The sequence below is a fragment of the Alternaria incomplexa genome (assembly GCF_024043165.1).
Source record: "Alternaria incomplexa strain BMP 0042 chromosome Unknown scaffold_12, whole genome shotgun sequence".
Lineage (NCBI taxonomy): Eukaryota > Fungi > Ascomycota > Dothideomycetes > Pleosporales > Pleosporaceae > Alternaria > Alternaria incomplexa.
The window spans coordinates 1,205,747-1,227,146 of NW_026249861.1; the positions used below are offsets into that span (position 1 = coordinate 1,205,747).

Genomic DNA, 21,400 nt, shown 5'->3' on the forward strand with positions numbered 1-21,400 from the left:
CCAGCGCGAAATCAGACCAGGCGTCCTTCATACTACAACTCAACAGTATTATCTTCGGAGACAACAGTTCAGGATTGTTGACTAACTATCTGCCATTCAACCTCTCGTTGAAATACAAAGGAGATGTCGGTGATGATTATGAGACGGAGCTCTCTATATGTAAACAACCTGTACCATGGTATCTTCGAACCCAGAAACGCCAAATCCGAACAGTAAATCCCAAGCCATTACCCTGGTCACACTTATTCCGACGCGCCGCCTCGACGACATATCCAACCAGTCCATTTACCCAGCCAAACTGCATCAATCTGACAACCCTCGCTCGATCCTTCTCCTACTTCTTCCTCCCCCCACTCCGACTTCGACTCCTTGTCGGACTCAACGCAACCGACAGCCCATTTGTGGACGGCCTATCCGACTCTGTCGCAGCCGAGAGCCCCTCACACCAAGCCTGTTCCTGCGCCTTCCTCGCCTGAACCTGGCTCAGTGTCTTCTTAAGCGCACCGTACAAATGCTGATTATCGCTCGAATCCAAATCGACCCAGAAAGAATATATCGAAAGACACTGATGGTTCATGTTCTTGAAACGCCGGAGAATGTATTGACGTGCACTCAACTCCGGATCGGATTCGTTGCGGACGTAATCGGGGAAAAGCTTCTCCAAGGGTGCGTAGGCCATTTTGCTGACGAAGCGGGTAAAGTTGTTGAGGATGAGGATGATGGTAGATTTGGCGAAACCGGGACGATTGACCCATTGTTCGAAGCCTTCAAATTCGTGGACTAGGATGGATTCGGAGGGCCGTTCGGGGCTGGGCTTGTTGTAGAGGGATACGTCAACAGTGAAGATGACGGCAGTCGCGTCTTCGAGTTGATGGTACCAGCGCTCCTTGAAGTGTTGAGGGACGTAGCCTTTGATGTTGAAGAGGTGGATATCTAGCTCGTCCCAGTTGAAGCGTGTTTCGTTGATGCCACCACCAGATCGGGTTAGGCGAATGATGTCAGCCTCGCTGGGGACATAATCTTCCTCGGCTATGCGTGGTGCTTCTTGCACGAAGTATGGCGCGTACTGTGGAAATACAATCTCGAAGTTCCGGACGTATAGTTTGGAGAATTCGGGACAGGACCAGATTCTGGTGATTGCCTTGACGGCGTCAGACGATATGCCTTCCTCCCTGGCGTCTAGCTCGTGCAACAAAATGGCGAAGTCGTGGGTCAGTTCGGCAGAGAGCGTAACGCCAGTTTCTGTGAGTAAGTTCGTGATCGACGATATGAGCGACCTTACAACTTGGTAAACTGCGGGGCGGTACTTCAATCGTTCTTCCGTCTTATCATAACCTTCGGCGAACTGCACTTTCAGCTGATGCATTATCAGCTCTTTGCCACCCTGTGGATTGCCTACAAGGACCAGCTTAGTCTCGTGCCGAAGGTTAGTAGCTTCTCTCTCCAAAGCGCGATCTATTGCTTCGGACCGGTTGATTGCTGCCATATGCTCGTACTCTTCGTCCGATGGTGTGATCGTTCCATCGAAATCGTTCCGCGCAATCTTCATGTGGAACAATAGTCTCAGCCATTGGATGAATCGCGATAATTGCGCAAGGCTTGTAATGCAAGCGCCGTTTAATTTCGAGGATTGGGTGAGGGTCCTCAGATTTGCCGCATCTTCCTTCCTGATCTGGCGGCTCTTATGAAGCAGGATCTTTCGTTGCGCTTGTGCAGTACTGAGAGGCATTAGAATCAGTTGTACGTAGGGGTGGGTTAGCAGCTCACCATTGGCATGCCGCAAGTAACAAGTTCACGGCGTCATTCTGTCGTTGCGCAACCTGCTGCAATCGCTCCATAGATCTACTAGCGACGCTGTATTTTAATTTGGAAGCGACATCGACAGCACCATGGTCCCGGTAGTCCAGACGCGCATTCAGGGCATCTACATGGCGTACCAGCAGCCCACAAGAATGCGCTAGTACGTCCAAGTCGGATACCAGTTGTGGATGGAGGTCGCTAATAGCATAATTGAGCCAGTCCAGGATGTTACCGAGACTAGACTTCAATGCTGTTAGTTGCGCGATGAGGTTGATGGAAGAGCCATCGCTATCTCTCCAACGATTGTGGATATGTCGCAAGCCGTCGATGTTCTGTCGCAGCTGATCGCGAATCGTGCCGATGGCGCTAATTAAGGCGAACACCCTTTTCTCATCGTCCGCCATGGCGCGATAGCGTCGCGTCGCGTCGCAGCAAAACAAATGTCGTGGATCGATTGGGCGGCGCCGGATTGCTGAACAAGTGTCTGACTGTCAGGAATTGTTGCGACTGACGGCAACGCTCGCGAGACCCCGCGCATTTAGTCAGAAACAACCAGGATTAAGGTTGGCACTTGCGGATGATTGTCACAAGACAGAACACAACAAGGAAGTCATCAGCGGCAATCCGCGGAGGTGGATGGCCTGGTTATAGGGATGGCCCTGGACCCGAGAAGATACCGCGAGCTTGGGGCGCGATGGGGCTGTCTGGCGAGAGTTGCACCGCGATCAACAGGGCGTGCTGACAGTGCGGGATTCCAACAACAACAACGGCTCGGCGTCGTCGCGAGAACGAGCCATCAGTCGCAGCCGTGATCTCAACGGTGCGATAGCGCGTTTTGATGCCAGGGGAAACGCGGCCAGCGAGTAGTGTGGCGGTCCCTGATGAAGGATGCCGGCTAATTTGGGGCGCGGATGCTGAGCGGCGCAGTTCAATGTCAGGTACGAAAACGATATCGTCTCCTGACTGCACAACCGCTTTGGGTTGAGCTGATGTCGTCCGAATTAGGCGTGCAGTATACGAAGAAGAGTCACAAAGTGGCCTTGTTGTCGCCATGATCGATGACTCCTCAGACCTTTCGGCTCACATGTGGCTAGTGCAAACGCCACCAAGCGAGAACTCTGTCGTCATCGTCCGATGAGACACCTAGGCATTCACTTTTCCGCCCAGCAAACATGAGCCCTACAAACGCCAACATGCCGACCCTGCGATCGTTCGACTGATTACTGACACTTCAAATATCAACATTACATTATTAGTCGTCCAAGCCTTGAGCAAAAGTATAGGAGGGCGACCACAGCATGGCGACTATCGACACGCTGCCGAATGAGATTCTCTCGTTGATAACGAGCCATCTTGAACGACCGCGGGATCTACTTTACCTCTCTTTGGCAAGCCGCCGGTTGAGCGAGTTCGCAAAGCTCGATGGATGGAAAGCTTTGCTTAGAGGCCGCTTTGGCCTGAGCGGTCTGGACGCGGATGCCTACAACGCCGTCCACGGCGTGACAACACTATGCCGGAACTGGGATCGAAGAGGCCTGATCGCGAGGTACCTAGAACCAACGGAGAAGACGATGAGCATGAACACCTGGCGAGCCGAAAGATGGAGAGGTCCACAGGGTCAGACAATGGGCTATCAACCTAGCATTGACAGCTACGAAGAGACATATGGATCGTGGGGAGAAAGAAAAGAAGTATTGGCGTGGTCTGCTGGTACGCAGATTATTATGCGGACTAAAGAGACGGGTGCGAACATCGAGAAGATCAGACAACGCGAAGAGGGGCTCGACCAGGCGCCTGACCAGACGTGGAGGTATGACGCGTTCAGACACTTAAATACGTGGTTCACGTACAAGATCCCAGAAAGCTCTGAAGGTCGTGACGACATCGTCAACTTGAAGTTGCTCCGTCCGCATCAACGGGATTTAGCCTCCGAAGACATCGTCTTTGGGACGGCATCAGGCCAGCTATCGGTACTCAGCGCCAGCCCTGATTTTGAAGAGACGCGAGTGCAACACTACAATACTGACCGTCCTGATGTCTTTGATGAAACCAGAAAACGCGCCATCGCTGATCTTTCCATATCGTCGTCGAGCACGCCCTTGCTGGCTACCGCACTTTCGGATACATCGCTAGCGGTTTACCCTGTCGATCGACACAAGTTCTCGGATCAAGCAATTAAGCCCTCTTCCACGACGAAGGCCGTATTAGACGGGAAACCACAACGTAAAATATGGTCATGCGAGTTTATAAGCGATGATGCTGTCGCCGTTGGATGGGGTCCCCACGCCGAACCTATCGAGGTCTACCACATTGGGCCCGAAGGCTTTGTATCAGAGCCTTTGCGTCGCTTCAATGTAGCCAGCGAGAGCCTGGCGCATTCAAATCATACGGCGGTTTATTCTATACTCCCATTACCCAGCACATCACCGGGCGCGTCGGAAGCAGGCCACACTTTCCTGTCTGGCGGCTATGACGGCATCGTTAGGCTGCACGATATGCGTTCACCACGCGGCTTCGAACAGATCTTCTGGGATCCAACGAACGATTCGGCAGTGTACTCTCTTGCCGCACAAGGGCGAGAACGCTTCGTAGCAGGTGTAGCTCTACACAGCATGATTAAAGTGTTCGACTTGCGCCTTTCAGGCTCGCATTCGTACCACGCCATCTCATTATCCGACAAGAAGCCCAAGCCAACAAACAAAGCATTGTCACGAGACTCAGCCACCAACACCATCGTTGATGGGCTGAAGAGCCAGACTCCAGTAGTGAGTGGCGGCTGGAATCTCTACCTGACTCCCCGCACCACTCCCTCACGCACGGCGTATCGCACCGACTACTCCCGCTTGCGAGGAGATTCACCCGTGTACAGTCTCTCGATCCCATCATCCACTTCCCAGAACCTTTATGCCGGTCTCGAGGGTGTTGTCGAGAATCTTACATTCCATGGTGTCGCGGATGCCTATCCAGATCCCATGCTCTCCCACTCTCTTATCCGTCACAGTGCTGGTGTAGTCGACGTCCGCGCTTCGTACAATTCGGATGGTGGCGCATTGAATCTGGGCATGTATGAACAAGGTACCGAGGAGGGGTTAGGTATGCAGTTGTTGGTTCAGGACGGCGTGACGGACAAAGTGGCGGGTAAAGAACGCAGGGATAAGGCTGTGGCTAAGGGGTTGGATGAACGCTGGGTCGACTTGAGAGATGAGCAGGGTAGGTGGTCTAGTGGTGAGATACCGCAAAGGGAGCCGCCGCGTGGACCGCGAAATGGTGGTCATGGGCGAAGAAGGGACGGAAGAGCACGTTGATAAGTGCAATTGGGACGTATTCTGAATTCGTCTAGTCAGTGTTACAAGCAACGGTATTTGTATACATATGAGGGATAAGTGTAAGGTGTAGGGCCACCCGTAGCCTGCTCGCGATTAGGTAGGTTAGATGATAATGGGGAACAGAGCCCGAGCGCCGAGCCGAGCCTATACTTTGCTATTTCTAGTGCAGTTGGGACGCGTTGTATGTTCTGGGCGATGCCATTGCCAATTGTTTAGCTAGACTAAGGTAACCGTGCTTGCTACCGCATTTTCTTCAAACCAACAGCTGTCTAACCCAGCAACTAACCCAATTCTAACGTACTCGCTCTTCCCGTTATTTGTGGGCTGCAGTATAAGCGCGTCAAGATCACTGCCGTGTTCAGACCCCTTCCATAAACCGAAACAGACCACCGACTTCCATGCGATCTTATCTTGCAACCCCTCATAGGTTAAAGCGCTATAAACGGGCGGGTATGGTTCAAAAGCGTCGAAGCTATATCCCGAATCGAGGTACACGAAGACCTTTCTCTTATCGCCGTCAATCCCATACGTCGGTAACCGCATAATCATTTGATGTCCGGGTACTACCCAGCCGCGGAGACAAAGGGATGCGTGCAGAACTGGTCCGTAAGGATTGGACGTAGCTGGGTGGACTTGGAAACTTTCCAAGGTACATATAAATTGCGCATCATCAGGAGGTTCTATGATGTTTACACTATGCACGTGTGAGCTCCATGAGAACGTAGGGCCCAAGATATCAACATCCTCGGGGTGTTTCCAACGTCTTGTACTTGTGTTAACATACCACCCCAGTTGATACACGATGCGATGTTCCCAGAGTCCTGCGATGTACTTCCCGGGCTTCAAATGTTCCATACATGCTGCCACTCCGGAAAGCGCGGGTAGTGAATCTTGTCCGTAGGTAAGTTCCATCTTGCTGTAGTCATGTACTATCTCCATCCATTCCAACGCGAAAGTTCCTTCCATCTCTGGGGCAGCTCGCAGGTCCGCAAACGCTCTATATCCATGACCAAGGCGCCGTATCATCGATTCCTTCTTGCTGGCCGCGCCACACTCGCATTCTCGCTCATGCTCACACTCAAAAAGGATCTCATCTGGCAGGAAATGGATGATTCGACGAGCCAGAAACCTCTCTTGCATGCACCAGCCCCGTAGGAACAGCGTGTATTCTTGCTTCATTGCATAGCGACGACAGTCATGACTTTCAATTTGTCTTGCACGCACTTCGCGGTCCGGCTGGCCATGTTGTGCGTATCTTATGACTAGGGGCTCCAGTCTTTTGCGCAAAAACCCATCCTTGGAGTCCTCAGTGGCTGTAGCTGACAAGACGACATACGCGCTTGCGTAGATATCTGCCATAAGTGATGCTTCGTTCGCCCATTCTTCCTTGTCGTCCTGAACAATGCAAATCCGATCAATCCATATGTATTCCAGACCGAGTCCTCTAGCAACCTGAATGGCGTCTTGGAGAGTCTTTGGAAACTCTGAAGTCATCAGCTTCTTGACCCGTTCTCCAACGTTTTCCTTCGTCGTCTCGGACTGCTTGCCCAGTCCCCAGCGGTAGGAGAGCGCCGCAAATTTCACTGAGCTTCCCGGTGAGCAGAGCCGACAAGTTTTCCCGTCATGGCCACCAATTTCAATCAAGCGTGTAGGCCTAGACCTGTTGTTTGGTGGAGCATGCCGGTGGGTATTATCGCAACGATTGATCCATTCCCTTATGATACTCATTGAGGCTATCGAGTCCGCAGACTCGCAAACATCTTTCGCGCATCGAAAAGGACTCGCAAGAACCTCTGATTCTGTCGCTTGCATCAGCCAGTTCTTCGAGTTGAAATCAAGCACAAACCTTTTGAGTACAATTGAACATGAATGTCTTCACAAACAGCCCCTGGGTTACTGCTGTAGCATAGCTGGATATCGGTCTTAAGCCCTCGAGAACTCAACTCTATCGACTTCGCGTCTTTTGCAAAATGCTGCTGACATTTGCGTAGGATTCCGCAAAAGTCGCAATTTGCGTTCAGGCGCTCCACAAGAACAAAATGGAAGAAGTACTCATCCATGTGTCGGTGACATACGGCACAACTCAATTCGTATAGAGTATACACTTTGTCGGGGACCAGAGCAAGCTCGTTCGATCTTGCGATGATCTTCTTTTCACTTTTGTCTGGATAAAGTCTTCTGGCGAGAGACCTGCCCAAGATTATTATGCATTATCAAAGCGTTCCAATCACCTTACAATAACTCTGAACGGCTTCTTGGAGACACCTCCATGTCTGACCGTCTCAGTGGTACCACCCCCCAGCCTGAAGAGTCGTCACTGGAAGACATTTCCGCATCTGAAGGGTCGTCGCTGGAAGACATCTCCGCATCTGAAAGCTCGTCGCGGGAAGACATCGCCTCAAATGGAAGCTCGCCGATCGAAGACATCGCTGCATTTGAAAGCTGGTTTATGGAAGACAGGGCTAGAGAAGACGGCGACAACACTCAGCGCTGCTCTTTACGACTGTATACTTTCGTGAATAGTTTTACAGTGTAGTGTTGTGTGTCGGATCTGTCGTGCGTGCGTGTAGGCAGAGAAAGGAAGGCTGGACGGGTTCAGCTGATGACGACCGCAGGCTGGCCGCACAGCCCATCCAGGCTTAGCCGAAAGCGGACTAGGCACTCTTTACCCACGAGCAGACAGAACAGCAAATGCGCATCAACCGCAGTGTACATTCTGGACGTTTCGACTCACACTTGTATTCTTGCGCATGATGGGAGCTGCATTCTCTACTTCGGCTCAGCAAGTGTCCAAGCATCGATCAAGAAGGTGGCCGGTCAGCTGACGTCACACGAGGCCACCCCAAACATGTACCATACCACGTGCCTCCCGCATACTCAAGATGCTCGGTAGCCCTCTCAGCCGCAGCATTGCGCGCCTGTAAACCCAAATCCTCTACCCAATCCAATCTCAGTTCCCCTTCCAACGAAGGTCGACCACATGGTCGTCACCTCCCAAGGCTCATTCCAACTTGCCCCAACAGTCTTCAGTACAGTCAAGATACCCCTCCATCTCATTCACCCCGCCCATCTCACACCTATACCAACAAGTAACGCAAGACCGCGTAGCCATATGTCTCAGATATCGTGATGTGGTGCTACCAGCGTGGCAGTAGTCTTGGCGTAAGCTGTTTTCGCGGCTTCCGCGCGTGAACAATAGCCCGATGGAGTAAGATACTTCGTTTGAAGCGAACTGTGGAGACAGCTGAAGGTCGATTGTATCGTCGTGGTTATTTTCTGTGCGTGGTAGTTTGCTGGTCTAGTTATGACGCGCGTTATCTCTGATCGGGGAAGAGGCTTCGCGTTGACTGCGCTGGAAAAAAGACGTTCTGGCGCAGTTTTGTCTGCATTGCTCGCACTGAGTGAGCCATCGCGGACTAAAGTCGATGCGTTGTGAATGTTCAAATGTGTACCAACCGTCCAAAGTCCGAAGGATCGCATCCAAGCGCGTACTGGTAGGTGTTCATCACGTCAGCTTACTTGCTGTCTCCACCAAAGCCATACGGCAAAAGACTGGGGAAGAGGATCTCGAACCTCAATGTGGAGCAGTCCGTCGGCCCTGGTGATACGGCGAGTACGAGTACGAGGTAGGCAGACTCACGTTGGGGTTGCCAGGCGCCTCGCTGTGTGATGCGTAGTTTGCGTCGTAGCCGTAGACGTCTGCGTTCGACGAGAGGTCGCGTTGGAGATGCGATGGCGAGGGTATGTGAGATTGCTGGAAGGATTGTTGCGCTAGGTGGGTGTGGTATCGGTACATAGACGGGCGAGTGGTCGCCGTGGCTTGTGTAGAGTAGTCTAGACTCGACATCCACGCTGGCGGCATGTTCCAAGGTATGCTCGCTGGTGGAGACGGAGAGTAAAGGTGCGCATTCCAATGAGGTGGGTAAGAAGAATACGCTTGATCCACTGCGAGATGATGGGGATCAAGGGATGCGACGGTAGCTGCCAGTATGGCTTCGTTTGCAACTGCGCTGCTTGCGCCGAAGACATGGCTTGACGGCGTCTGGTATGGTGATGAACTCGCGCCTGTAATGTCGTAGTCTGCGGACAGAGAGCGCGGGTACACTTCGTGCTGCTCAGGCGAGGGTTCTGACTCCTGACGCCCCTCTGAGTCGTCCCTGATCAACTGCTGGAGGTATTGAAGCTTCCGTTTGCGCTTCTCTCCTATACCGAATGTCATTAGTTGCGGTCACAACGAGCGACGACTTGACGTACGATAATTACGTGAAGCTATCCTGTTCTGTTGCTTTCGTATCTCGCTGTTGGGCTTCTTAGGCTTCTTCCCAGGCTCTTCGCTCACTGCCGCTCGTTTTGATCGCGCATCCGGTGTGGAGAGAAGCTGTGAAGATGAAGGGGTAGGAGGAGAGCCCATGGCGCCAGCTAGTGTGTTCGGTAACCAGAACGATGGGATCAATATTGCCCGAAAGCGTTGGCGAAGGCTTGCTTTTGAGCCGCTGATCAGTTCCTAATTGCAAGACGGCAGGGTTACATCCAAGCCGTAAAGAGAGCTTAGCCTAGACCCTACATCGACGTTGGCTAGGTAGAGCCAGGCGACGGCTTCCGCTGCCGTGCTTTTCCTGGGCACTGCTGATTAAACAAAACAAGAATAGCAACAGCCCCAATGGGCGGCGGAGGCAAGTAACGCACTTCACCACTATGCTGCCGTCAACCATGGTCTTAACTTCGCCGCACGGCATTAGGATATGGTCATCCGAGATGCCAAATCCAGAGGATATTCATTTCGAGGACTTAGTCATGGCTGACGGTACTGCTGTGCGACAGATGCGGATTGAGAGCCGCTTGGTTACTCAGTCCCAAGATTACTTGTTTCCGCATTGGGCATACTGGACGAACAAGATGGCCATGGAGTTTGCGTTCTACAAAGAGCTGAATCATCTCGGACCCGCGATCCGATCTGACGTCTGTATGGTGGAAGCTGAGATGCACGAGAGCAGGCGGAGCAGGCGGTAGAGACATCCACCTTATCTCCACCGCCTGCACCATCACTCTTCGGAAAAGCTGAGTCATATGAGAAGCTTCATTTTAGCTGAGTTCTTCCAACAGAAGTTGAACGCCAGTGTGCCGAGCAGTGTTGGTGGTATGGTGCGCTGTCTTCCATCCGCGCACCTAAACAGAAGGCGGTTATAACTCGGACTCGCGCTTCCGCCCTCCGCTCTGGCGATAAGATTCGTTATTCTGTCTTTCCAGACGGTTCTCATAGCTTCGTAACGTCTCGCTGGCGCATTTGACGCGTCACCGCCACAACTTCCGCTGGCAAGCCCAAACAAACCTCAGTCCAGCAGCGCATGCGATCTCAGGCGTGCGATGACGAGAGTATTACCAGGTACTTCGCTAGCTGGCACGCTCGACTGTTGAGCTGAGATGGTACTGTACCTGTGGCGTGTCAACATCGTAAGCTACTAGCCAATAGAGGTAGGAGCTAAGGTGCTGCGTAAGCAGTCGCGAGACAAGGAATCTCACGCCGCCTTTTCGAAGGAAAGGGGCGAGCTGTGCATTATTCATAACTTACGATAAAATTACAACATTGGGTGTGGCGGTCGTCTGTCACGTTCAACTGCTGAGAGTGATGCCGGCGGTGGCGCGAAGCAGATGGACTACTCACAACTTCCGAAATTCGTATGCCCCCACCCAACCAGGTCCTCTCGAAGGAGAACTATCGTAAACACAGGAGCGATGCGACACCTGATCTGAGTCTATTTCGTCTGCTTTTCACAATGTCACTGCGCATGTGACACGAGGCAGACGAGCCACTCGCGGCTTCCGAAATCATACCACAACCACCCAATTAGATCATCTCGGCTGAGAAGCATCGTCAATTCAAGAAGTTCCAAGGGTTGGCAATGTCTGTCACGTTACTCTAAAGACTTTTTCTATGGCAGGTGACGTTACGCAACTTGCTAAGAAGAAGCTGAGAGAAGCAGTCGCGGGCGTGTCTCGACGAAGAGAACAATCTGCCGGTGACTCAAACTGGGTCCCGATTTTAGTTTGGGTTGGTCATTGAGGCTGTATTTTGATCAGTCGCGTGTTATTGAGACCTGATGTAAGACGAAAGACCAGCATGTGACTGCGAGAGGAAGGTGTTGTACTCTCTGTATAGGTTACCTGTTGACGAATAGGCAAGATGCGATAACACGTGCTTACTCCGTCACGCAAGACGGGATTGTGGAAGAAAGAAGCACGGCCCAAGGTGTACGCACCCGCTTATAACTGCGCAAGACGAGACAACACGAGTCTCTGGTCCAGCTCGCAAAAGCCTCTTGCAAACGCACAATCAACAGTGCAGCCCAAGGTGCAGTCTCGCCACTGGCAACGACGCAGAACGCGACAACACAATGTCGCTCTTAGCGGGCAACCGGTAAAGCGCAACTTTCCATCGTATCATCAACACTGCGACTCAGCGTACAGTCTCGCGGTTCAAGGCTCAAAGCCAGCAAAAAGGCCAACTTCCCATCACATCACCAACAGCGTTACACCCAAGAAACATCTCAGATCACGCTCTTCAAAAAACACAACACAGAGCCACCACATCGACACCACTAATGCCTCTCCGGCATCTGATGCTGTCTCTTGAGATAACTCGCCTGCAACACTGTCAGCTCCCAACATCCTCACATCATCACGTTGTTTCAGAATGCTCTTACCTCATCAAGTACAGCCTGTAATCTGCCTTCTTCGGCGACGACGCGCTTGACGGTATCGCTCACGTTGCCTTCGAGACCGACGTTGCAACCGCGTGGCAGCCATCGAAGTATGTGGAATGCGTTGGCGTATACGCTTGTTGCGCCGGTGACCCGTCCGTCGTCTGGTAGGCTGGCTTGGAGGATGATTTTGAAGGTCTTGAGACCCCAGCAGTAGCGCAGACCTAGGCGGACGAGGTCGGCGAAGCCGTCGAGGATGTCGTGGTGGGAGGGTATGGTGAGGACGACGTGTTTGATGAGGCTGCGCGAGCGCTGGTGGAGGGTGGATAGGGTGTGGATGCCGCTTGTGAGGCTGAGGGTGAAGACGTTGTCGCTGTACAGAACTTGACGCGCCTCCCTGTATATCAACTTGTTCAGCCGCAGGATCTCCGGGACGATGGGATCGTCTAGCGGGATGCGCTCGGGACCCTGTCTGGGTCGATGGAAGGCGTAGCCGGGGCCGGGCAGTTCGCGACCGGGCATGTAGGGGGCGTAGAGGTTGTTTCGGCGCGGTGCTGCGAGAAGGTCGTCGCCGTCTTCGGGTTTCTCGGGCGCGCGGTCGGCATGCAGGAGGAGCGGCTCTTCGCGCACGAGCGCCATGTGGTAGATGTGGATGCGCAGTTCGGCGGGAAGCTTCATGAAGGGGAAGAAGTTTGCCGTTGCAGTCTCGGACGTCTCTGAGGTGTCGGCTGGAGGCTCAAATTGCGATTCGGTCAAGGTGCTGGGTTCTGGTGTGAGAAGACCGCTGCGGCCTCGCGAGGTTGGTGCCACAGCAGCTTGAGGCTTTCTGCCGACCACATCGTCATCAACTGGGCCACGAGTACGAAGCTTCTTGGGCTCTGGCGCATGCGCTTCTACTTCCTGCTCTTGAATGGCACGCTTTCGGCTACTCATGGCGAACACCGGGCGTGTTTGTCGGTCCATTGCCTTGTCTTCTGAAGCCATGTAGGCTCTTGGGTAGAACGATATGTCCTAAAGATGGCGATACTAGTAATCGTATTTGTTTTGTCTGTATATCAAACGATGGCTGGCTGGCCGTGACGCGTCGAAGTCGCCAAGTACAGTAGCGTGAAGTCTGCTGGCCAAGCGTGAGGTCTAGACAATGCTAACAGGTGCGCGGCATTCGATAATAGCTGGGCTGAGAGAAGCGTCAAAAGTGAATACAATGGCAATAAACCAAAGCGGCGCAAACAATAGCCGGCAAGGGAGTTCGCGACACGGCAAGGTGCAGGTGGACTCGACGCGGAGGTGAATGATTGCGGGGTTGGATAGCGTGTAGAACGGCTGTGGGCCCAGCAAACGTCAGTGCGCATGAAGATTGCGTCACGTGTGCCTATTTTACAATAGCTTCCCGATTCACGGTGAGAGGGCGTAAATGGACAATAGGAAAAGGCCGTCGCAGTCTCGTGCTGGTACCCGATAGCTTTCAAGTTTTCACTTCACGGAGAGGAGCGTGAAAAGAGAATAGGGATTAATGATTCCAGTCTCGATCTAGACATTTGCGCGGCACCACAGACGAGCTGTACTATCATGGGTTGAATAGTCTCATCAAGCTATCTACACTAGCCACCACTGACTCGTTGCGCTCGTCGCTCGCCTCTATGCAAACCGCAGTGGTCGGGGGAAATAATAATAAGGGAATCAAAATGACCACGCGTCCCTACCAGCCTCGTCCAAGCTCCTCTCCGCCTTGCCATACGTGAATGCGGGTTTGGGCCTCTGAGGGAGAGGGGATCTGGGGCAGACCTGAGTGCCACGCTTCAGCATCGAAGAATGACCCGAAGCGCAGGCTTTACCTTCTGGACCAGCACACTATAAGTCTATTAGGTTGTTGGCACCAGGCTGACGGGGTTGCTGCTGCTGCTGAGGCTGAGCACCGAATGGATTCGCGCTGCCGTAAGGGTTGGCGCCAAAGTTGCTCGCTGGGCCGGTCGCCGCGGGCATCATGCGGTTTTGCTGCGGCATGCCGGTGAACTGCGAGTTCAAGAACGGGTTGTTGCCGGTAGCGTTGGCGTTGACCCGGTTCAAGCCTGCACCAGCCGAGTTGACGAATGTACCCGGAGCTGTGTGTTGAGCTGGAATACGCATGTTTCCAACGTTGCCGAAAGTGTCCTGACCTTCGCCTGTTGCAAGAAGCGCGTTGAGCCTGGCAGCGGTCGGATCCATCTCTTTTTGCGGCGCCTGTGGCTGCTGCTGCTGCTGCTGCTGCTGTGGTTGCGCTGCCGGTGCAGGAGAGAAGGATACCGGTGGGTTAAACGAGGTGTTGTTGAACTGGGTCTGAGTCTTCTGCTCGCTCAACGAGTTCAACGTCGGTTGCGTGAAGGTCTGAGTGGGCTGCGGTCGGTTGAAGGACTGAGCGAATGGATTGTTGGAGCCAGTGGGCTGCGGCTTGAGCGACTCTTGAGTCTGGTTGCTTGCCCACGGGTTATGACTGCCAGGCTGGAGTGCATTCTGATCTTGCTGCGGTTGTTGCTGTTGCTGCTGGCCCATGTCACCAAAGCCTCCACCTCCAAATTGACCATACGGGTTGTTGTTGAACGAGGTTTGCTGAGGTTGAATCGTGTGTTGGGGCTGCATGTATTGCTGCTGTTGCTGCTGAGCGCCGAACTGATCAAAGCCGGTAGGTTGTGGCATTTGGGGCTGCTGCTGGAAGCCACCGTAGCCGCCGAAACCATTCTGGAATCCAGTTTGCTGAGGCTGCATGCCCGTGGGCTGTGAGTATGCGTTGTTGAGGAAGCCAGTGTTCTGAGGCTGCTGCTGGTTCTGGTCCATGAGGTTACCGAACCAGTCCACTTGGCCCTGCTGCTGGTACCCCTGGTTGTTGCCCGTGGGCTGGTAGGCATTTGGCTGTGCGGTGGTTTCGCCGAAAAGTAAGTCGGCGTTGGTCTGTTCGAGTTCCTTCCGGCGCAGCTCCTCCTCCTCCTTGCTCAGCTTGATGGCCTTTTCCAAGTCATCGTCGGTGTCCTCAACTCTGGCCCCACGTTCGCGGCGCTTCTTCTCTTCCTCTGCCTCGTTCTTGCTTGCCTCGAGCGCGAGTCTCAGCTCGAGATCTTCTTCTTCTGTTCTGCGGTTGCGACGCTGCTCGCCGTTGCGCGGGCGCGTGGCTCTCTCCCCGCCATCTGGACCGTGGTGGCCTCCACCGGGGTACTCTTCGATGCCTGTGACCCGCGACTTCCATGATTTCCTGTCGGCTCGCTCGGCGCGCAGGCGCTCTTCGTCGAGGATGAGCGAAGTCAGCTCTTTAGCTGCCATTCGCACTGCGATTGTCTTAGTAAGGCACGAATTCGCAAAGCAGGACGCGCTTACCGTTCTGGCCGACGTCGCGACCGTCCTCGTCGGTGTGCTGGAACTCGCGCAGTGTCTTGATGATGTAGATGTTCTTGCGCGCCCATGTCACAACGAGCTCGGAGCCCTCGTGCAGGCAGTAGTCGAGCACCTTCAGCGACTTGAGGACGTGACGCCAGTTCTTGCCGCGGTCGTTCAGGCGCTTGTCGAGCATGTCCATGACCTGATAGAAGTCGGTCGAGCTGGGTAGCGGTCAGCATGGCTCGCGTAGCCTTCGCAGTCGTCATACCTATTGAAGGTGATTTGGGCGATCTCGGCCATGTCAGACCCGACGGGGCCCCATGGGTCGTTGCTGGTCGCTGCGATGGTCAGCTACGCCGTGCATGCAGCTCCTGGGGCACTCCATACCATTGCGGACCTTGACCTCGACCTGGCTGTACCCCTTGGTCACGTTCTTGACCGATCTCGCGATTTTACTCATGGTCGCGACGTAATTTCCGTCTCGCGGTGTGCGGTGTCGTTGGGTCGGAGCTGTCGGGAGGGAAGCGTCGCCAGAGGAGTGGCTGAGGTATAGCGCTGGGCGGATGACGTGCCACTAAGTAGACGGGCGCAAGCAATCAACAGCGCGGTTTGTCGTCGGAATTGATTGCCCAGCGATGGTGAGAATAGCGAGATATGGCAGCGTGGGTTGTGGCAAGCTGGGGTAAAATGGACATGCAGGAGAGACGTGGATAGACGTAATGCGAGGCTGGTGCGATGACCGCCTGCATAGGACAGGGCCGAGCGACCGAATTCGAGGGTCAAAGCGCGGCGACGACGTCAATGCCGGGCACCACCAGCACCTTCACTTGAGGTCCAACATGGACATTAGTCTTGATATTGTGGCATTCACTCGTGCTAGATACTTGGATATCCTTCTCTGTCGTGAAACAACTGTGCGAGCAGCACGCAACTATTGCGAATGAGCTGACGAGGCTTCTCTTGTCGCCTGGGCAGATCTTGGATGCAACGGGTAATGCTCGCAATGCGCTGAGCCCAATGAGGCGACTGTAGGGCAGCACACAGAATACGAAGGCGCTCGTCTCGAGCAACTTGTACGCTTAACTGGGATGCACCCTCAAGTATGTATTGTTGTCGAACTTTATCGTCAATTCAAAGTTCTGCGAACACCTTCAGGGTATTCAGGTACAGCCGAGCTCTTTCACGTTCCTGCCATGCACGACGGGAGCACATCTCTACACCTACCATAATGGAAATAGCACAGCGGTTCACATATTACGCATCTCACTTGCATATCGTGGAATGAGTGTATTATGGAGATTTAAATTTTTGGCTCCGCTTGCGCAGAATAGTGGTGTAGTCTAAGAGGCGGATATAAGTCCTTCATTAAATACCAGTCTAGAGAGGTTTGCCGGTGCATATGAAAAACAAGACAAAACGGAACAAGCCCGGACGCCCTTGCCCGTCTTGGTGTGTATGAGGCACGCCCAACGCCTGCCATCCCGTCTCGAGAGGGATGGACGAAAACCCATGGAAAAACCGCCGCCAGATAACCACGACCCGGAGATGGGAAGACTTGCAACAAACAGATATGGGCAAGTCGAAAGAAACAGGAAAACTAACGCGCTCAATGACCCGCTAGCCCATAGGGATGCCAGTAAGAAAATTTTGTGGAACAGGGTATAGGTCCTGCCTGCCGAGAACACCAGAGTAAGGATCGCACACCAACCTAGGGAAAAAACTGAACAGCCTGGAGCCTACGTTGACTTTGGGTCGCCTCCTTTGTAAGGTTTTGGGTCAATGTAGTCTGCAGACCTGTTCAGTTTTTCCCTGGTATGAGGTGATCGCATGTATTAGTTTTACAGTGGGGAGGATTAACCGTGACGCCGCGGTGGAGCTTGCTCAAGCGTTACGTCGGATGTATCTTCCAGTATCTGTGGGAGAACTGCGCCAGGGCCGCAACTCTATTGGACAGCAGGAGCCCACATTCCGTTGCCCATCTCGCGGTGGTTGGGATTGTAGTGGTCGGGTTCGGTGCTGTTGGGCCGACGGATGTTGTTTTGCTGGTAGTACATGCCGTTTTGTGCTTGGTACTGGGGCTCTGGGTAGACGTAGCCGTTGTCTTGAGCTCCTGGGGAGGGGAGAGCCTGTTGACCAGGTGATTGCCAGCCCATGGCGGACATGTGAGGGCTGCCGTTGGCGCTGGTGGTGCCTCCGGACTGGTTGTGGTTTGCAGACGCAGGAGGCTCAAGAATCGGCGGTGGGCCGTAGGCGGTCGGGTGAGAGGTGATCGCTGGGCGAGAGCCGCTCACGTTGGATGTGTATGACTGAGCTGTGAGCGCAGGGGAGGCACGAGGGCTGGGCTGGGGCATCTCATGACGCATGTGAGGAGGGACGTTCATACCGCCCATGTAGGCGTAGTCGGAGCCCTGGCGGTGCAGGCCAGGCATGCCACCAGGAGGCATTCCCTGTGCGGGTGAAAGAGAGAGATTGCGGTCATTGGGCGAAGGAGTGCCGAGCGGCGATGCTGTCTCGGAGTAGTCACCACCGTCGGAGCGACCGGTCCTGCTCGAGGCAGAGGCACGCGATGCGAGCGCAGCAGCAGTGGCGGCAGCGGCCTCTTCTACAGTGCCGGTGTGGTGGTTCTGGTGACGCGTCAAGGTAGTGCGACGCGTAAAAGTCTTCTGGCAGTCGGCGTATGGGCACTTGTATGGGCGCTTGCCGGAGTGGATGCGGCGGTGGCGGGCCAGCGAACTGGAGTCACTGAAAGGCTGTTCGTTGTTAGTTGTGAATGCAGTGCGAAACAGAATTTCCGTACCTTTCCACATCGCTCGCACATGTGAGGCTTCTCGCCAGTGTGGACACGTTGGTGAACCGTGAGGGCGGAGCGCTGAATGAACTGCTTGCCGCAGTTGGGGTAGTCGCACACGTGAGGGCGGATACCGCTGTGGATACGTTCTGCATGTTGTCAGTGCTCTGCTTTTGATGTTGGGGCCAAAGCTTCTTACCATGACGTGCGAGGTCACTGCGTCGCGCGAAGCCTTTACCACAGGTCGAGCACGCGAAGGCCTTAGGTGGACCCGTGTCCGACGCGGGGCGCCCACCGTTGTGTTGGTGTTGGACCTGCGCGTCCGCCATCTGCTGCTGTTGTTGCGCGTACGCGTGCTCTGGCGGGTTGGGAATGTAATTACTGTTGTTGAGCATGGGCATGGGCGCCTGCATTTGCGAGGGCGAGGGGTAGCGCAGGCCGTTCATGTGCTGTTGGGGAATCGAAGGGTACGAGGGGAGTTGCTGCTGCGGTTGTTGCGACGAGTAGCGCGACGAGTCTGACGGGTGCGGCGACACGCCACGCTCCGAGCCGTTTTCCGACTTGATGTGGCCGCCATTGAGGTAGCTCGGGGGCGCACCGAAGTGCTGGGGCTGCATTGCGTGTTGCATGGTGAGCGCTCCGTTTCCTAGGGATGCTGTTAATCTCTGGTTCAGAATCGTGTCCAACTCCATTCTCCGGTCGGCGGGATGCGCGTGACGGAAAGCGGCAAGGCACTGCAGGCCCGATGAGCAAGAGACGGGACGGTGCGCACCAAGTGAGGGTGAGAGCCTGTAAGGATGATGCAAATCAGGCGTCGGGCGAGGACGCAGCAGAGATGGGCGTGGGTGAGGGCGTCAGGTCGAGTCGTCGAGGGGCCGCGCGTAGGTCAATGCAGCGGATGCACTACTGGAGATGGCGATGTCAGTTGCGAGGTTGAGCGGGCGTCGTGGCAGCAGCGTCAAGGTAAAGGGTGAAAGAAGGGCGCGCCAGAAATTGTCGGTCTGGCAGTCACGCTGGCCACGTCGGAGCAGGAGAAAAGGGGAGTGGAGCGGTGAGAAGGACCTGCAGCGGGAATGCGCGGGCTGCACGGGGCGAAAGGGAATCGTGCAAAGCGGGAGTACGTACCTGAGATAGATATAGACGCGCGAGAGGGCAGGGCAGGGGATGGCGGTGATGGAGGGCGTGGTGTTGGAGAGTCTGCAGGTACTTCTTTCCTCGTTGCGCGTAGTTGCCCAGAAAGTCGTAGGGGCGCTAGAGCAGATTCGGCCTTGGGCGGATCGTCCTAGGCGCTAGTCGACAAAAAGGGACCACGATGTGCAGGCAGCGTCGCTGTCAAAGCGTCTGAAGCCCACCACACTGACACTGCGGTTTATGTAGACGAACGGCTATGCAGACACACGAAACTGCGCGTCTCACCGCAAGCAAATTGAAGAGTGGCGGGGGCGGCGCGGCGGTTCTGGCTCTCTGGCGTCCTGGCTGTCCACCTAGACAATGTGGTGACGTGACGTACAAGACACTTTGGGCCGGAGTGCTGATTAGATTGCTTCCGCCCAACAAGAGGGTCGGTATGGTCGGTAACTTTGTCGTGGACTGATGGGGGCGCTGGTCGATCGTGTTCCTCCCTAGGGCCGGCAAAAGAAAAGGTGAATCGTGGCTGCAGCAAAATCAGTTCTGCTCGCTGACTGTGTCTGAAGCTCTAGGTGATTGGTCCTAGCAGTCTGGAGATGTGGTGCGTGTAGAGGGAACGGGCAAGCATTCTTCTGACAGCATGGAGCAGGGCACGTTCAAATACACTCGATCAATGCATCGCAGCGCATCCAGCTGTGGAGCGGCCCTATCCTTGCGTTCATCTCGCGCTCGCGACACTACAGCTTCACCATGACCTTTCCTGTTAGCATGCCGCTGCTAGCTGTCAAGGAGCTGGGGCAGTCCTGCGACCTTGTTTGAGGCGTATGTGGCGCTTTTGTGCACAGATGAGGATCCACAAGCCGACGGTAGTCTCCAACGCCCATTTTGGACCTTACCACGCGACTGGAGTTGATGATGCATCGTGACTTGACAAGCAGCATAGAGTTGCGGCTCCGGCGTTACATGCGGTCGCCACGATACCTCACCCTCCCCTTTCCACTACCGCGCAGATTGGGTCGCAACACCAGGAGCAGCGATTCAGCGGTTCCTGGAGGCTGCTGGGATGTGGGAGCATGGGCCATATTTGGAAGGTACATAGAAGGCCGCTAGAAGGGAGGGAAGGCACGGTGCATAGCACTTGCTTAGAACGTGCAGCAGGCGACAAGAAGCCACCAGGGGGCCAAAGCACCAGCCGGGTTTGAGACAGCGAAAAAGAAGCATAACGACTGAATAACCAACGTATTGCCTTTGCAGTCCCGCAGCTTATTGGGCCACGCTTGTCCATTTTGTGGAGGTTGGAGACTTGTGAGACACCCGGAGACGCCCCTGACCGCCGCCGAGTCAATCATTCAGGGCGCGAACGCCAGGTCTGCGTGGTCTACACCGCCACCACGAGGCCGTATCCAACGTCGTCGATGTCCATGTCCAACTGCCAACAGGGCGCCTCTGCATCCTTTGCAATGCACGGCATCTTCAAAGGGAATCCAATATCACGAAACCTCCTTCCCGGCAGGTACAGCGTGCCTGCCGCATCCGCGTCTCTAGCACATCCTCATTAAGGCAAGTCAGGCACGTGGTTCCTCCCTCACTCCCTTTTCCAAGCCAAGCTCTGCCCACCGACATTTGCTGCCTCCTGGCCGTGTTGCGGTGAAGGGGTCCCGCATATCTTCAACTCTTTGCAGCCTGGTCGTCGGTATGCTTCCGCCAGATCCGTCTGTGCTGCGCGTCCCACCTAAAGCCAATGCCCATATTTGCCGGACCCACTCCCAGCCTCGTCGCGTTTCTGTGCCTGACACGAGCGCATCTCCAAAACAGTTGTGCACGGGGCCAGCACATCACAAAAGCATAATCTCTCTACACCGCACTCCCCAGACTCGTTCATAGACGATCGACACCGACAAGCTAAATCTTATTTCTTATTGAGTCATCATCACGCGCACACAACGCGTACTGTGCCATCTACGGCAGCGCTGCCCACAGCTGTTTCACATCCTCACCCGACATGGATTCCTGGGAGCTATTCTTGTCTCCGAATGCACGGGCGCCTCACAATTCCTTGCGCTTTGTGTCATCGCCGCAGCATATGCCACTGGCCCAGCCGGCGGTTGCGGCCCCAGCTCCTTTGACCAACGTTCCGGCGTGCGTGCCAGGATGACTTGTCGCAACCCTGCGCGTAAGGCTCACACATTGCCCGAGCGCCCTTCTGCGCAATTTCTAGAAGACGCTCGCATTGGTCAGGCTCACGGTGCGCTTCACTCGCCCACACCCTGTCTTTTCCAGAAGATTACCCCTTTCGCCGGTTGTGACTCCGAACA

At 54.6% G+C, this 21,400-nt stretch overlaps 5 protein-coding genes across 5 annotated transcripts; 1 reads left to right on the top strand and 4 right to left on the bottom strand.

The window, feature by feature from the left end:
- Nucleotides 1-334: 334 nt before the first annotated feature.
- J4E90_008283 (uncharacterized protein) lies at nucleotides 335-1,804 on the bottom strand (the record flags this gene model as incomplete). The annotated part of the gene is made up of 2 exons (XM_051437812.1): nucleotides 335-1,718; nucleotides 1,797-1,804. The coding sequence occupies 2 exons, from the start codon at nucleotides 1,802-1,804 to the stop codon at nucleotides 335-337; spliced, it is 1,392 nt and encodes a 463-aa protein (XP_051288623.1).
- A 1,596-nt stretch (nucleotides 1,805-3,400) lies between these two features.
- Nucleotides 3,401-5,105, top strand: J4E90_008284 (uncharacterized protein; the record flags this gene model as incomplete). Its single annotated transcript, XM_051437813.1, has 2 exons — nucleotides 3,401-3,408; nucleotides 3,452-5,105. 2 exons carry the CDS (start codon nucleotides 3,401-3,403, stop codon nucleotides 5,103-5,105), a joined length of 1,662 nt encoding a protein of 553 aa, XP_051288624.1.
- A 6,707-nt stretch (nucleotides 5,106-11,812) lies between these two features.
- J4E90_008285 (uncharacterized protein) lies at nucleotides 11,813-12,757 on the bottom strand (the record flags this gene model as incomplete). The annotated part of the gene is made up of 2 exons (XM_051437814.1): nucleotides 11,813-12,729; nucleotides 12,754-12,757. The coding sequence occupies 2 exons, from the start codon at nucleotides 12,755-12,757 to the stop codon at nucleotides 11,813-11,815; spliced, it is 921 nt and encodes a 306-aa protein (XP_051288625.1).
- A 918-nt stretch (nucleotides 12,758-13,675) lies between these two features.
- On the bottom strand, nucleotides 13,676-15,533 carry J4E90_008286 (uncharacterized protein; the record flags this gene model as incomplete). The annotated part of the gene is made up of 2 exons (XM_051437815.1): nucleotides 13,676-15,034; nucleotides 15,525-15,533. 2 exons carry the CDS (start codon nucleotides 15,531-15,533, stop codon nucleotides 13,676-13,678), a joined length of 1,368 nt encoding a protein of 455 aa, XP_051288626.1.
- A 1,579-nt stretch (nucleotides 15,534-17,112) lies between these two features.
- Nucleotides 17,113-18,586, bottom strand: J4E90_008287 (uncharacterized protein; the record flags this gene model as incomplete). Its single annotated transcript, XM_051437816.1, has 3 exons — nucleotides 17,113-17,919; nucleotides 17,967-18,106; nucleotides 18,157-18,586. The coding sequence occupies 3 exons, from the start codon at nucleotides 18,584-18,586 to the stop codon at nucleotides 17,113-17,115; spliced, it is 1,377 nt and encodes a 458-aa protein (XP_051288627.1).
- Nucleotides 18,587-21,400: the final 2,814 nt, after the last annotated feature.